A 16,752-nucleotide genomic window follows, 5' to 3' on the forward strand; every position below is an offset into this window, starting at 1 on the left:
TCTAGGACCCCTCAACAAAATAGAGTTGTTGAGAGAAGAAATATGACACTTGTAAAAATGGCTAGGACCATGTTATGTGAAAATGATTTGCCTAAGTATTTTTAGGGTGAAGCCATTAATACTTCATGTTACATTATAAATAGGGTCATGATTAGGTCAATTCTCAAGAAAACTCCTTATGAGTTATTCAAAGGAAGAAAGCCCAATATTGCATATTTTCATCCCCTTAGGTGCAAATGTTTTGTATTAAATAATGGTAAGAATAACTTAGGAAAATTTGATGCAAAGTCGAATGAAGCAATTTTCCTAGGTTACTCTTCCTCATCCAAAGCATATAAAGTTTTCAACAAGAGAACCATCTTAGTTGAAGAATCTATCCATGTGGTATTTGATGAATCTCCTAAGTGTGTAGAGAATAGAGATGAAGATGAAGTCATTCAACTTATGGAAGATCTATAAATCAAAGACTTATCTCAACCAAAAGAAGAGAAAGAAGATCATCAAGTTGAGGTTGAAGACCAAAAGGATGAACTCATGCAACCTCAAGAACCATAAAGAGAGATCATATATCCAAGGTGAATGGTGAAGTGAAAGAAGAAATAATTATTGGAGATCCTACCCAAGGAGTAAAAACTTGAGCTTCATTGAGAAACACGTGCCAATTTGTGGCATTCTTGTCACAAATGGAGCCCAAGAAAGTAGAGGAAGCTCTTAAAGATGAAAGTTGGGTGCTTGCAATGCAAGAAAAGTTGGACCAATTTGAGATAAGCAATGTTTGGGAACTAGTTCCAAGGCCAACGAATCATCCTACCATCGACATAAAATGGGTATACTGAAATAAGGTAGATGAGTCCGACATTGTTATTCGAAACAAGGCAAGACTAGTCGCTCAAGGGTACTCTCAAGAGGAAGGTATTGATTTTGATAAAACTTATGCACCCATAGCTAGACTAGAAGCAATTAGGATGTTGCTTGCACATGCATGTCATTTTGATTTCAAATTATTTCAAATGGATGTTAAAAGTGCTTTTTTAAATGGTTTTATTCAAAAAGAGGTTTATGTTGAACAACTTCCTAGTTTCGAAAATCATGAATTTCCAAATCTTGTATTTAGATTAAAAAAGGCTTTATATCGTTTAAAGCAAGCTCCAAGAGCTTGGTATGAAAGATTAAGTTTTTTCTTAATTGAAAATGGTTTTTCAAAAGGAAAAATGGATACCACCTTATTTACAAAAGGGCATTTGCAAAACATTTTGATTGTTCAAATTTATGTTAATGATATCATCTTCAGTGCTACTAATTAGTCTCTTTATAGAGAATTCTCTAAGATGATGTAGAGTGAGTTTGAAATGAGCATGATGGGAGAGTTTAATTACTTCTTAGGACTTCAAATCAAACAAACAAAGGAAGGGAGAGCTTAATTACTTCTTACTTCTTAGGACCTTCTTAAAAGGTTTAACAATCAAGATGCCAAAGAGCAACCCACTCCCATGAGCACTTCTTTAAAATTAGATATGGATGAAAGAGGTAAAAGTATTGAAACCAAAACATATATAAGCATGATATGTGCATTATTATATTTAATCGCATCTAGACCTGATATCATGTTTAGTGTATGCATATGTGCACATTTTCAGGCGAATCCTGAAGAATCACATCTAAACACCGTGAAACGAATCATGAGATACCTTAAGGGAACCCAAATTGTTGGTTTATGGTACTCTAAGGGATCTTCATTCGAATTACGAGCATTTTCGAATGTCGATTTCGGAGGATGTCGAATAGATAGGAAAAAGCACATGTGGCACTTGTTATTTTTTAGGTAATATGCTTGTCTCTTGGTTTTCAAAGAAACAAAATTCAGTGGCAACATCCACTACGGAAGTCGAATACGTTTTCGCGGCTAGTTGTTGTGCAAAACTTTTATGGAGGAAACAACAACTAATGCATTTTGGTTTTAAAATGAAAAACATTCCAATATTTTGTGACAATACAAGTGTTATTCAGCTTTCTAAAAATCTTATCTTACATTCTAGGACAAAACACATAGATATTAGACATCATTTTTTGCGTGATCATGTTAGTAAGAGTGATATTCGAATTGAATTTATTGATACTAACAATCAACTTGCTGATATTTTTACTAAGCCTCTTGATAAGGATCGTTTTTGTTTTATTCAAAGAGAGCTTAGTATGATTAATGCAATCAAGTAAGTGTTTAATGCCCTTATTCATATAACTTTGTGATTATGATATCTTGTTTGACTATGATATTAACTATGTGATGTTTGTGCTTGTTAAGATGAATGTGGATGATTTGTGATCATTTGAAAATGTTTTTTCCATTCATATAGCATAAATGCATAATACAAATTCAAATCGAATCAATTCGAGCATGTGTTCAAAGTTGATCGAACCTCGAATTACATTAAAAGTCTTTGATTCGATCAAAATATTCAAATTTCATATATTTTGCAATATTTTGCAATATTTTGATAAATAAATATATATATATATATATATATATATATATATATATATATATATATATATATTTTATATATTTTATATATCTATTTTTTTTGTCTTGTAGTGTCAATGTTTTATTACTTATACCTAATTCATTTTTTCCTTACCGTCACATGTTTTATTATTCTCATCTACTTTGTTTTATTCATTTGCCTGGTCAACACATGCTTTATTACTTTCCCTACTTCTTTCTGCTTATTTGCTTTACCGACATACACTTTCTTTATTTTCTTTCCTTTCTTCATTTTGCTACAGTGTGCTTCCTTTAGCTCCGATTTGCAACATTCTGCTTCATTTTTTTTTTAAAATTATCTCACTAGGACAACACTCATAGCATACTCACATCACATTGCATTTCTTCACAGAAAATTCTTGTTGATAAGTTCTCACGGTTTACTCTCGGATTCATCTTGATTCTCATAAGTTTGTGTCTACAGAAAAATTTTAAGTCCTTATTATTGTGATTCATCTTCATGGCTCCAAGAACTAAAAGTAATCCTTAATCATACTATAATATTCTTGTTGGAAGTGATGAACAAAAGGCTTGCTTGAGTGAAATTAGAAATAGAAAAATTTTTGTGGGAAGGTGTGTATTCTTGCCTATTTTTGAGGAAATTGGTATTGCTGGTCCATTTATGGAGATTGTAAATCAGATGAAATGGAGAAATCTATTTTTCATGAGACTTAATATATAAAAATCTGGTTTACGAGTTTTACAGTTCTCTGAAAGTATGTATGGATGTTGAACATCACATTGTAGACTACTCTATGAAATTCAGATTGCATGGACATGATTTTACTGTCACACGTGATCATGCATTTCATATTTTTTGCAATTCATAATCTTAGTTTCTTATTTTTGCTATGTTTTGATGATGACATTCATTTCTTATATATTGATATTGATATTGATATTGCTATTGCATGTTGTTGTTTACGCTTTTCTGATATGATTCCTGGTGATGATATTATGAATGGTATGGATTAGCTTTATTATTGATGCTGATATTGTGCGGTTGGTTGATTAATGTCGATTGATATTGGAAGTGTGTTTCTTTTATTAGTCATTTTGAGCTACTCGAAAAATCAAGGAAATTTTATCAAGTTTTTTTTTTATAAAAGAAAGGGGGAAAGATTGAGCCAATAACTTACTGAATTTGCAAGAAATTTATCCGTTTGGTATTGCCTGCTCATATTTCTACTTGATTGTTATATGAGTTTGTTGCTTGCTACTAATTCTGATATCCACTTTTTCTATTTTTAACAAAAAGGGAGAGAAATTAGTAAAAGAAATATTTTTATGGCTTAAAGTGAGAGGGAGTAAGGGGGAGTAACTGTGATTTATATTACTGTGATTTATTATTATTGTGATTTATATTTAAATTATTTTATTGTATATTATATTTTTAAACTAGATTTTTGTCATCAATCAAAAAATAGGAGATTGTTAAATCTTAATATTTTGATGATGATAAAAATCTAAGTTTAATTTATTAATATGTCCAAAGAATGCTGAAATGCATTACAAATAGACAAAATATGAAATTTACAGATAAATCTGGATAAGAAAAATATTGGTAAAAATTGATAGCCCATGACCAAACTGGGATCAAATCGTGCATCAACAGTTCAGTCTTCTGGATCAAAAAAATATTGGTGAAAATTGAAGGCTCGTGACCAAACTGGGATCAAACCGTGCATCAACTGTAGATTCCATTAAAATTAAGGAGTCAACCCGTTATTGTTAAGCCTAACTCATTACTGTAGATTCCAATTTGGCCTGCCCAGGCTTATGTATATAGGGTTGGGTCGTAGACCTTATACTTTTCATAGGTCTGTCTGGCCTGTAAAATCTACTAATGTGTGAACCTTAGACTAGTCCACCACACCGTTACCTCTACACCTAACCTTGAGTGAAAACAAGTCTTTTGGCCTAAAAAAAAACATATATATATATATATTCCTCACCCAAAGCTCCGTGTTAATCCACTTCTTCACCTTTAATCAACATAATATTTTTTTAATTCAAAATTATATATAAACAATCCAAAATTAAACTCAATAATATTACAAAGCAAAATTATTATTTTATTTTTATTATATTATTTCTCAAAATTATTATAAATCATAAATTAACAAAAATTAAAAAATAACATTTTAAATATCCAAATTATTTAAAAAAAATCTCTTTTTTTTCTTTTTTTTCATTTCTGTCTTTTTTCCTCTCTCCCTTTAAATAAAAGTGTATTTATTATAAAATCACTATATGAAAGGATAAAATGTAATTAAAAAAATATTAGAGGTTTCTTGTTGAATTTTTTAAGAATTATTCAAAATTCAAAAAAAGTTTGAATGACTTCCGGAAATTATTGAAATATTAGTCTAATAGTCATATTTCCTAATAATTTAAATATAATGAAATAAATTAGAAGCCTGAATGTCACATTGAAATTATTGGAGCCGTGCATTAATTTCAAACTATATAAAGTTTTTAAAAATATTTTGACGATTAATTTATGAGTTTTAAAGTCTTTTTAAAAATTAAATTATTATATTTAAAACATTTGAATTTGATAGAAAAAAAAAAATTTTAATTATTAGATGATAAAATTATTATTTTATTTTTATGTCATTAATTTTTTAAATAAAATTTGATTTTAAGTGAAAAAATGTTATCCATGTTAACTAGAGATGAAAAAGTGTTTTAATACCAACTTGTGGAAGAAAATGTTATTTACTCTTACAAGAAAATTATTAGATATCTGTCGCTAATTCTCCCAAAAACTACATGGATCTCCATCTATAAAATAATTCCTTCATATTATTTTATGGCCCAAAGACTTATTCTTAGCCGAGGTTTAGTCCACTCTTAAACTCTCACTTATTAAATTTTGAAATCTCAAATGTCCACTCGTTATCCAATTTCTGTAAAAATTCTTTATTAGTTATATGAGTAAACAAAGTTATTTTATCAATAATATTAAATTAAATAAAATTTAATCTCATTTTTTCACCTTAGTTTTAAAAACTCACAATTTCTTCTAATTTAAATTTTGAAAAGTTACATTTCTCTCATACGATTTGCATTTTTTTCCCTTCCTTCTCCAACTGCTAGACCCTAACTGAGACTGTCTTCATCCCACCTTCTCCCTCTGCTATTGCAGCCACCAACAAAGGTTGATGACAAATGAAGCAGCCCCCCCAACCAACTTCTCCAAATTAGTCAACATTTTCCATTGAATAATGTTCCATCACGCGATTTGTTTTTGTCCGAAGCTGAATTGACAAAAAATGAAGCTGATTCTCTTCGTCTAGAGTTGATTTGATGATGATGAAGACAAATCATCCTTGTCTTCAATTCATCAAATTGAAGTATCAAGGCTTCTTCATCTGTCATCAACCTCCATCGACAGCAACAAAAGGAGAAGGATGTGATGAAGATAGTCTCGGCCACCGTCATCAAAGAAGAAAGGAGAATGAATGCAAACCCTAAAAGAGAAAATGTAACTTTTGAAAATTTAAGTTGAAAAAAATTATAAGTTTTTAAAATTAAAATAAGAAAATGAATTAAATTTTATTTATTTTTATCTTATATCTAACAAAGAATTTTAACAAAAATTAAATGATGAATAAGTTTTTGGATTTTCAATAATGGGTGAGAGTTTAAAAATAAATTAAAACTTAGGGAATATCTTTGGGCCTTATTTTATTGTGGTCACTGTAATTCTACCAATGACAATACAAACTCTACAACTATATTTTCCTTTTGATAGGATATTTCGGGCCTGCCTTCCCAATTACAGTAAGGGTGCGTTTAGTTGACGGTTTTTAATATTACCTTGGTAATCTATCTTTTATTCCTTTGTTTGATTTGTCAGTAATAAAATATACAATAATCTTCTATTACCAATGCTGACGTGACAGGTAATATAGGTGATAATCTGATTACCACATTCACCTTAGATATTTAAAGATTACTAGGGTAATCTTGAGTTTATTATAGAAAAATTATTATTTATTAGTTTTTTGAGATAAAAATAAATTTATTTTTAATTAATATGACAAATAATATAAAAAATATTTAAAAATAATTATATTCAAAGGCATTTAAGTAAAATAATTTACTAGTAATCTTTTATTACCTTTAACCAAACACAATAATTATTTATACCTATCAAATTTTATCAAACATAGTAATCATTTATACTCAGTAATCTTCTAAGTAATCTATCTTCAAGGTAATCTTTCTATTTTAGTAATCAAACATTACCCAAACCGAACGCCCCCTAAAAAATATTTTTCACATTTTGATTTTTTTGCAGAAATTTTATTAAATTCCACTTTTGTCAACTAATTTGCTAGCCTTTCTTTTATCCCACTTGACTATTGATACACCATCTGTGAATGATATAAAATAACATAACCAATTGCAATATAAATTAACCTACAGGAGAGTAGTCTAAGTCATAATGAACAACTAAGTAGGCTTATTTCAAAAAGTGTCCTATTTGTGCTCTTGTATCCGGCTCTCTTCAAGCATGCAATTTCACCCACCACAACAGTCAGCTTCCTGCAACCAATATTCAGATGTTCTTAGACATTTCTTTTTGAGTTTTTGTTCCATAACGGGTCCTTCAACTATCAGTTGCGACAAATAAATGACAAGTATATCCTGTAATGCATGCTACTGTTCAACTGCTATGCTACCGTCCTCACTACGAGGGGGTCTCCATTTTCGATTAAAGATATCCTTCTCCACAACATTTTTGACCTTCTGCTTGTTGTCGAGGATCTTCAACCTTTCATCTATAATTTGTAGCAATTCTTGCAACCCAACTCCGGTTATGGCAGATATTTTGACATCTGGTTCATGTTGATCTTGAGATTGGGGATCCTTGTTCATCCCCAAGTCAATTTTAGCTGGCTCACTCGGTTGGTCATCTGGACTCTTCCAGTATTCATCCACATTCTGTTGCTCATCTTCTGACAGCAACCATCCATCAGAGTAATCACCTCGGTTGTCCCTGAGTGATGACTCAGAAACAATCTCATCACTTTTTTCAGCATCATCAGCACCACAACTATCCACGGCTTCTCCATCCACTGGCTCAGAAGCTAAATCTTCATCCTCTTCTCCTGACAAGCTATGCACCTCACCGTCATTTTCATATTCATTGTCACTCGTTTCTTCATCATAATAATCAATCTGAGAAAGTGCAAAATTGAAGATGTTACAATCCAATAGTTACTTTAATATATTCGCTTTTCTCTTTCATAAATTTTAATGGGTGAGTGAAAAATGTGTTGTAGTACCTTATTCCAGACTTCAATCATATTCTTCTGCTTCTCCTCCGAAACTCCTACTTGCTGAAGAACTTGCAACACTGCTGCCCGATGCTCATTAAGATTAGGGGCAGTGCAGTCTAATACATGCTGCATGGAGAGAAAAGCAGAGTCAGGCATCTATACTGGCAATGGACTTACTCCTAAATTTCTGATACTCATAGAGGGCAAGTGTATCATATTTCAAAAAATGTCTAATTAGTTAGAATAAAATGCATATAGGTCATTTTTTAAGTAAATTTCATAATATTATATAATCGAATTTCCGCCTGATGATGTTGATTGAGAATTTCTTAAGTCTCAATCAATTCAATGAATACCTACATCCTAACGGCAAACACAAAACAAATGCCCCATGAGGTAGTTTCCTTTAGAAAGACAAGTCAATTATACATGAATCTCTTCCCCGACAGAATCATAACCAGCTGCCAATTAAAAGAGTCTATGTACAAACATGACAATTGCATGTCTGGATGATTTAGGCATTTGCAAATACATTCAAAACACCCAATGCTACACCAACTTGTCTAAAAGGTGCTTATCCAGGCAGTAGGTAGAAAGATAAAGCACAGTCACCACATTTCAAACCTTTTTACTTCTCAAAGAGCAAGAAGCAACAAATACAGGCTGTGACCATTATATTGGTTATAGAAAATATATATGAAGGGGAAAATGCAAGGAAATGTTATAAATAGAAGATTTTAGCATACAGATCATAAGCTAAATCCAGTCAAAGACACAGAAGGCACTATAGCATTTATACCACAAGGAGGTCAGCTTCTACCACTTCTTCCAAGGTTGCATGAAATGCATCCACCAACTACAAAAAATTGAATAGTTAGGTGGTAACGAAGAACAATGCCCAATCTTAACAAATAAAAGAAGCAATATCACACATGCTTTTGAGTTACCTGTACAGGCAAATCAGATATAAACCCCACTGTATCACTAAGGAGAACTTTCCTCCTGATATCATTTGCATATTAAAGTCAGAAAAGCTAAAGATTTTATATTTAATAATACAATGTGCACAACTTTATGCACAAATAACGATATATCACTATGTGATTAGATGTTATTTAATCTTTAATTTTCAACTATTCAATCACATAATAATATGTCATTGTTGTGCACATAACACTACTCTTTTATATTTGTCAAAAAGACAATTAGGTGCATCACTGATCATGTTACCCTGAAGGAAGGTAAACACTCTTTAATCTAGGATCCAATGTTGCAAACAATCTGCACAAATTGGAAGTTCACAACACCATTAAGGTAAAACAGGTAACAGAAATTTTAAGTTGAACATCAAAACATAACGATGGTAAGGAATAAAGATTAAAAATTCCAAATTCTTAGGGCATAGAAATACCTTGCATCTCTATACAGATCACTGTCAGAGAGTGAACTAACTAGCGTAGATTTTCCCTGTCCATAGAAAAAAATAAAAGTTATCAAAAAGCATGCTCACCTTATTTGTAAAGACATGACAAAAAAAATCTATCATCAAATTTGATGACCTACAGCATTTGTGTACCCAACAACAGCAACAGTGGCTAAAACTTGACCATACATTCCCCCATGTCTCCTCCGAGCAGCTCGTTGCAAAGCTCGAGTACGACGAACCTCTTCAATTTGAGTCAACAATTGACTTCTCCGCTCTAAGATTCTGAAATTATAATGATTATACACCAATTAATTCCTCCTTTTAGGGGCTGAAAGGTGTGGTGTCAGGAGAGGTGGATGACAGAGATATTCATCTACCAAAATGTCACATTTTACACAGCCACATAAAAATAATGAAACCAAAATTTTAGCAAATGAATCAATTTATTTGTACAATAATATAAGGGACAATTTGGAAAATATAAAAATACAAAGCAATATTGTTAATGCAAAATCTTACTCCACAGAAAAATTTTGAGAAAACCGATGTTCAGGTAACTGATTTTCCTGTTCAGTTTATTGGCTAGGATCCATTGAAACAATTAATATAACAAAAAATAACTGAGAAGTAAATCCGGTGTGAGCAACTTAAAGAGCAGTTAAAGCTTAAAGAGTATAAACAAAAAAAGGATAGAAGAATGGAGAAGAAAACAACTAGGCTTGAGCAGCGTACATCCAAAGAAGAATAGCACCCACCAGTCACAGCCATACATAATGGCAATGATACAAAACTTCAGCATTACAGACTCTACACTAGAGATTCCATTTTACTTAGCAAGTTCAAACTCAGAATTTTGCCAAATGACTATTTGACTATGTTAGCCTTTGAACCATTAATTCCCTTTCTCCTGTGACAATTTGCAGCCCTCCATTGGTTTGCATCAATAGCAGTAATAAAATAGTAAAGATAACAAAATGGTGTGAGGGGTGAGAAAGGAAGAGAACGAGAAATCAATAATGTCGTATTACAGCAGAATGCAATGAATTACCATTGACAATAGTAGTGAGAGTACAAAAAGTTATTTATTTTTTCCTACAACCTTGGGAATTATGGCACTTTGATAGCAACTTCTTAGGAGATGATTTTTAATATTGAACTTGAGAAGCAGAAATTAAAGGGGAAAATTTTATAATACACTCTAAGGCCATGACAAATACAATTTTTGAAGTGCGAAAAAGAAGAAAATTTTCAGTACATTGTGACCATAAAGAAGCAAAACCTTATCAATCTCAAACAATCTTATCTTACAGAATAGAACAGACATCAATCATGAACATTAATAAAATGTGTTTAATATTAAAAATTTCAAGCTGAATTCTTATAAGATCTAATACTTGTATTTGATTAGATAGACGGTTCACCTATGCTAAAGTAATCACACAAGTCCCAGTTATATGTAGGTTAAAAAGAAGAACAAGTAAAACACCAAAATTACATATTAATCGGTTTTAGCTTCCACAAGACTACATAGTTAACCAGCAAAGCAATTACATCTCACTCAAAGAAACAAACAACTAAAAATATAAAAATTAAAGAAATTAGAGACAAGGAGCAAACCTCCGCCGTTGAAGTTGAAGTTCAGTTTCTCCAGCACCACTAATAAAGCCACGTCCTCCACTTCCTCTCCTGCAAAGAGATTATCATGTACATTATGAATCGCACTATGAATTGATAATCTTATACACACAGATATGCAAGGACACACAACTAGGATGCATAAGAGAGGAGAGAGAACAAAGAAGCCCTAGAAACAGGATAAAATTGGTCACAACCCATGCTAATTTCTCAAAATTAACTAGGAAAAAATAACAAAAGATATTCGATAATTAAGGCATGAAGCTATTATGGCCATAATCAAAAGTAATCCAATACAAAAGTATAGATTCCAATTCTCATACTCATCTTACAAATCAGAGATTAAACAAAAAATTTCTTTTAAAAAATATTTAGATTATATTCAACTACAAACCAAGAGTGGCACATAACTTATTTATGGTCGGTTAAGGCCATCATGGGAGGCTAAAGTTCACTCACCAATTTAGTCAGAAAAAAGAGTCAAAGACTGAAAATTAGTTTGATGACAGACCAAAAAAAGGAAGTATTTGAATACTAATCAAAATATACATTACTTCATGATGTGCAAACCCAATGAAAATCAGATTTAAACGGGATTCTTCTGACTGAACCAAGATCATCACAAATCAGTAGCTACATTGAACAAGAACTGTCTCTTAAATCATTCTATCAAAAAAAATATGATTTCAGCAAAACTCTTCATGGAAGAAATTGTAATAAACAGTCTTCAATATTTACACAGGTACCTAGTTCAAATTACATCACACAAAAACAGTTGTAAAAAGCAGGAGTGAAAGTGTTTCTGTACTTGCACTTAGTTATAAAATGGATACTTTTACATCAACACTATTCCTAAGCATATAATCCACAAAAGTTAACAGCCTGATTTGTCCTACTAGAATTGGGGTTATGAACCCACCCTCGAGCACTGACAACTTCAGCTTCCCCAGTCACTCCAAAAGTACTGCGCCCATCAGAGCTACGTGTACGAACAAGCCTACTCTTCTTGTACATAAGTGCTGCTAATTCAGCCTGTGAAAATTCCAACAAAGCGGTTTCTTAGAAGACCAAAGCAAAATGTTGTCAAGCAAAACTTCTAACTAACGCCATCAATAGTACCTGCAGCTTTGCCTCCTTTGTATGGGCATGAGCATTAAATATCTCTATTATAAGGCCCACACGATCTAAAACTGGTTTTTCCCAAATTTTCTGTCACTCAAAATTAAAAATATAAGGAAAACAGTGCCAAAATGCATTGTACACAAAGTTTGAGTTAACTTTAAAAAGAAAGAAGACATATTGAGTAGGCACTACTTGCCTCCAAATTCCTTTGCTGAACTCCGGACAAAATGGCATTCACAAAAACGGCATCTACTTCTTCCTATTAAATCATATAATTATGGTTAAAATTCCAGTTAACCTGCTACAAATACTTCAAAACCAAGCCATAGAAAAACACAATAAATTACAAAGCTCCCTGCCTTAGCTTCGGCAGCATTTAGGTGGCATTTGACATTTTCCACCGTCCCCGGTCCAAAGTATGTGTCTGCACACAAAAGAGATTTATCTTGTCCATTAACATTAAAAAAAATGTAATAAATAGCCCATCGATCAATAGCCCCTCAGCCTGTCGAACCACCTCAGTAGAATTCTCAAATGGATTAACTAAGAAGCCACTCAAAATTAAAATTAAAAAGGAAAAGAAGACCGGGTAGCCTTGGGCAACTCAAAACAGAGTTATACTGAGGAAAAACAGAACAACTCAAACAAAAAAATTCTAACAATCAAGATCAATAAATTAAAATCGAATTATATGTAGAAAATTCTAAGTCAAAATCAACATACCTGCACGAGGTTTGGCCGATTTAAGAGCTGGGTTTTGAACAACGACATGCGGCGGCAAAGCTTTATCAAAAAAATCAGTATTAAAGTAGCCATCACGCTGTTCTTCGAGAGAGTTAGCGAGACAAAGGGCTTCGTTGAGCTTAGCTTGCAAGAAAGTGGGAGGCCTGAGGCGAGGCTGGACCAAGAAGAGTCTGGGAGGGTCATCTGGGTCTCTGTTCAAGAGTGTAGCGACGTCGACTAACCGGCCCTTGTCTACGTCGACATTACTTGGATGGTCTGACAGAGATGAGGAATATGGAGAATTGACAACAAGTGTGAATAGAGAGGGTTTGAGAGTTAGTGTGGGAGATCTCAAGTGGGCTCGTGTAAGAGAGATTGCTCTCAACATTTGTAGAAGTGAGTTCAGTTGGCTGGCTGTGTCGTTGTGCAGCTTGTGCTTAATAAAAGATTTGCTATTGAAATTCTGTTGTTTTAGGCCCAGGATAATGCAAAAACAAATTGTGAGCATCTATTTATAGGTAACTTTTACTAGAATTTTATATTAAAAATAAAGAGTGCTAAAACTTTTACTCATTAAGTGCTAAAAATTCAAATATTTATTGTCTGTTAAATTTTATTAAAATTATCATAGGTAAAATAGTTATTTAGATATTTTATTTAAAGAAAAAAATTTATTTCATTTTTCTACTTTAATTTTAAAAATTGACAATGTCTTTTTCTAGGTTTAAAAATTGACACCTCCCCCTCCCCCAAAGTTTAGGGTTACAATCTCTTATATTTTTTTTCATTTGCAACTATCCTCTAAACTTTCGAAAATTTTCAATTTCACCTCATTTTCAACTTCAGTTTTCAGGTCATTGTTAGTGTCCTTCTCCCTCCATCTCTGACATCCTCCTCTGTCAAGACCAAGCCACCGTGACATCCTTCTTTTATCTTTTTTTCCATTTCTCTCTTGTTAGGTGCAAAATCTAACCGAAATCAAGTGAGAGATCTCACTCGATTTTTGTCGAATTCACACCAACGCGAGCCACTAAGGAGAAAGGCTAGGGCCAACGACGAGAACGCAACAGACTAAAACTCTAAACCTTTCCTCCCAACAATTGGAAGATACACGCGACAAAAGCCAAGAGAGGAAGAGAGACATGATGATTGGAAGGGGGAACATTGTGTCGAGAGTGCATTAGTTGGGAGAGAAATCACTAGAGATAAAGATCTAGAAACTAAACTGAAGATGGGTGAAATGGAAATTTTTCAAAAAGCTGGGGGACAACTGCAAATGAGAAAAAGATAAAAGTTTGCAACTCTAGACTTAGAGGAAAAAAGTCAGTTTTTAAATCTAAAAAATATAAGATTAAGGGACAAGAAAAAATTTTAAAATTTAAAGGTCACCCTAAAATATGAAGTTAAATAAAATCTCTAAATAACAATTTTATTCTTGATAATTATAATAAAATTTAACAAATTGATAAATATTTTAATTTTTAAAACTTAATAAATAGGAGTTTGAAGATGTACTAAACCTTAGATGGGAATAAGTCTTCTGGCCTATTATATAAACCTAAAAAACGTGATTTATATTTTCCAAAGTTGAAATGAAACATCCATTTTTATAATAATGTTTTTTTTTTTTAACTTATTTAAAAAAAAAAAACCATTATTATAAAAATGGATTCCTGGCCCGTTAAAAGGGAAACGAAATCTGTCCAATGGACTTTATCGACATACGATATACTTTGGGCTTGATGTACTGCAAACTCAACTGCATTCTAATTTCTACGAATGGATTGGGACATTACGTTCAAGAAACTCTTATTACAGTCTCTCTAATGATCATTACTGCATTATTTAATCTCCTGCTGAGATGCCCAACTAGCCATGCTAACGAAGTCATTCATACAAAATCTTTATTTCATAATACAAAAGTGCACTTGATTTGCACTCTTGTTGGCTGCTTTGTTGAAATTTAGCTGGGTGTTTCGATGTATAAGGTAGCTGGAATCGAGTTCTACATAGTGTATGATCAATATTCTAGATACAAACTCAAACCCATACAAGGTCGATAATTTTAGAGTAAAATGGTTTCATTTTGACTCAACGACATAAAATCACCTCGTTTTGCATCACTTACATAATGTAACGTTGGCACAAAAAGTTATCACTTTGAATTGGGTATAGCAACATTATTTTATAGTGTTTTATATGCATCCGTGAGCCCATCAGGTCAAGCACCTCCTCCATGATGACAAATGAAACCCAAAACGAACAATACAAGAACATTACTATTAATGAAGAAGATTTTACTCTCCCTAATTTTGTAATTCACTCTTTTGCCCTACACTTTTAGCCCATTTCACTTAACATTTTAATATATTTTTTTTATGAAAAATCTAGTCATAAATACTAGGCAAGTGTCCTGAATCTCTCTCTACCAACTTTCTATGGCCATCCTATTGGAAATTTTCGGATGTAATTTAATAAAATCAAATAATTAAATAATCTAAATATCAGTTATAAATATATTTAAATTATCAATAAAAATAAATTTAATTTATTTAAATGTTATGATCTAGATAGATAATACAAGTGTAGATTTTAAAGTTTATGAGAGCTTAATGAGAGATTAATTAACTTACTATATATATTGGATAGATCTCTACTTTAAAATTGAATATAATATGATTACAGTATAATTTACTCATTCAAAACTATTATTAAGAGAGATTTATGAAATAAAAAATCAAATCATATTAAAAGGTAATTTATACATAATCTTAAGATTATAAATAATTGATTTATTTTATTCGGTTTATATAAATAAATTTGATAGAATAAGCTCTTCTTGCTGGTTACATTACCACAAGAAGTTACCTAATCAAAATTGATAGATTTGTTCGGGATAGTCCTGGCCACGGGCCAGTTTGGCCCATGAATCGTACCAAAACCAATTTGACCAAAACTAGAATCGATATGAACCAGAATTAAAACCAGATTTTGATAATTCAATTCGGTTTTAATATTTTTAAACTGTAAAACCATAAGTTCATAGCCAATTCATGAACTTACGGTTCAAAATTCATAAACCGGTCTTTTATTTTTTAAATTAAAAAGATTTACATTAACTGGTAAATGCAAATATTTTAAAACATTTGCAGGTGACTGAGTCCCTACAAATGTTTAAAATATGACTGTTTTAAACATTTGCTTTTAAAACATATGCAGGGACCGGGTCCCTACAAATGTTTTAAATATGGTTGTTTGGCTGTTTTTTTTTTTTTAATTTTTTAATATAAAATTTTTCGCATAAATATTATTCAACCTTTTAACTTACTCATTTTCCGTTCTCTTCATTCTTAATATTCTCTCATTTTTTCAATTAAATTATCTCAAATTTAATTAAATTTTCTCTTTATTTTTATAAATTCTAATTTTAATTTCTATAATTTAATTATTATTATTTTTGTATTATACAATTTCATAATTAATTATAGAATTTATCTCTATAATTAATTTTATTTATTATTTATTATTATCAATTTTTCATTATCCTTCATAATTAATTATATAATTTATTTTATTTATTATCAAAAAATAGTAAATAAAACTATATAGACTTTGATTCTTCTAAATCTCAATAGGATACGTAAAAAACTTAATTAAAAAATTAAGTCTAAGCGTTTTTTAATTTTTTATTCTTAATTATTATAATTATTAATTAAAAAATAATTTGGGGTCATGAATCAAAATCAATGGTTTAATATCGGTTTCGAACCGGGGTCATGAATTGAAACCGTCAATTCCAAATTGATTATGAACCATCCTAAAACGATTCCGGTTTAGAGTTTTTATTTTTTTAAATTATGAACTGATAATTTCGAATCGAAACTATTGATTCATGAATCGTGAACAGGTCTAATTTCCGGTAAACAATCAAAATGTAGACTGAAGGTCCACTTCCCAAAGTTCATATTGATCAAAGCAGATTGTCCCCTGAACTCCAGATGTGGCACATG

At 31.4% G+C, this 16,752-nt stretch overlaps 1 protein-coding gene across 1 annotated transcript; it reads right to left on the minus strand.

The window, feature by feature from the left end:
- Positions 1-6,930: 6,930 nt before the first annotated feature.
- On the minus strand, positions 6,931-13,220 carry LOC123228537 (GTP-binding protein At3g49725, chloroplastic). Its single transcript, XM_044653943.1, has 13 exons — positions 12,743-13,220; positions 12,379-12,443; positions 12,216-12,278; positions 12,017-12,106; positions 11,817-11,929; positions 10,880-10,948; positions 9,400-9,544; positions 9,248-9,303; positions 9,067-9,117; positions 8,784-8,838; positions 8,636-8,692; positions 7,843-7,962; positions 6,931-7,735 (listed from the first exon to the last, which is right to left on the minus strand). The coding sequence occupies exons 1-13, from the start codon at positions 13,128-13,130 to the stop codon at positions 7,214-7,216; spliced, it is 1,794 nt and encodes a 597-aa protein (XP_044509878.1). The 5' UTR covers positions 13,131-13,220; the 3' UTR covers positions 6,931-7,213.
- Between the last annotated feature and the right edge of the window lie 3,532 nt (positions 13,221-16,752).

This window comes from Mangifera indica, chromosome 1 (genome assembly GCF_011075055.1).
Source record: "Mangifera indica cultivar Alphonso chromosome 1, CATAS_Mindica_2.1, whole genome shotgun sequence".
NCBI classification, from domain to species: domain Eukaryota; kingdom Viridiplantae; phylum Streptophyta; class Magnoliopsida; order Sapindales; family Anacardiaceae; genus Mangifera; species Mangifera indica.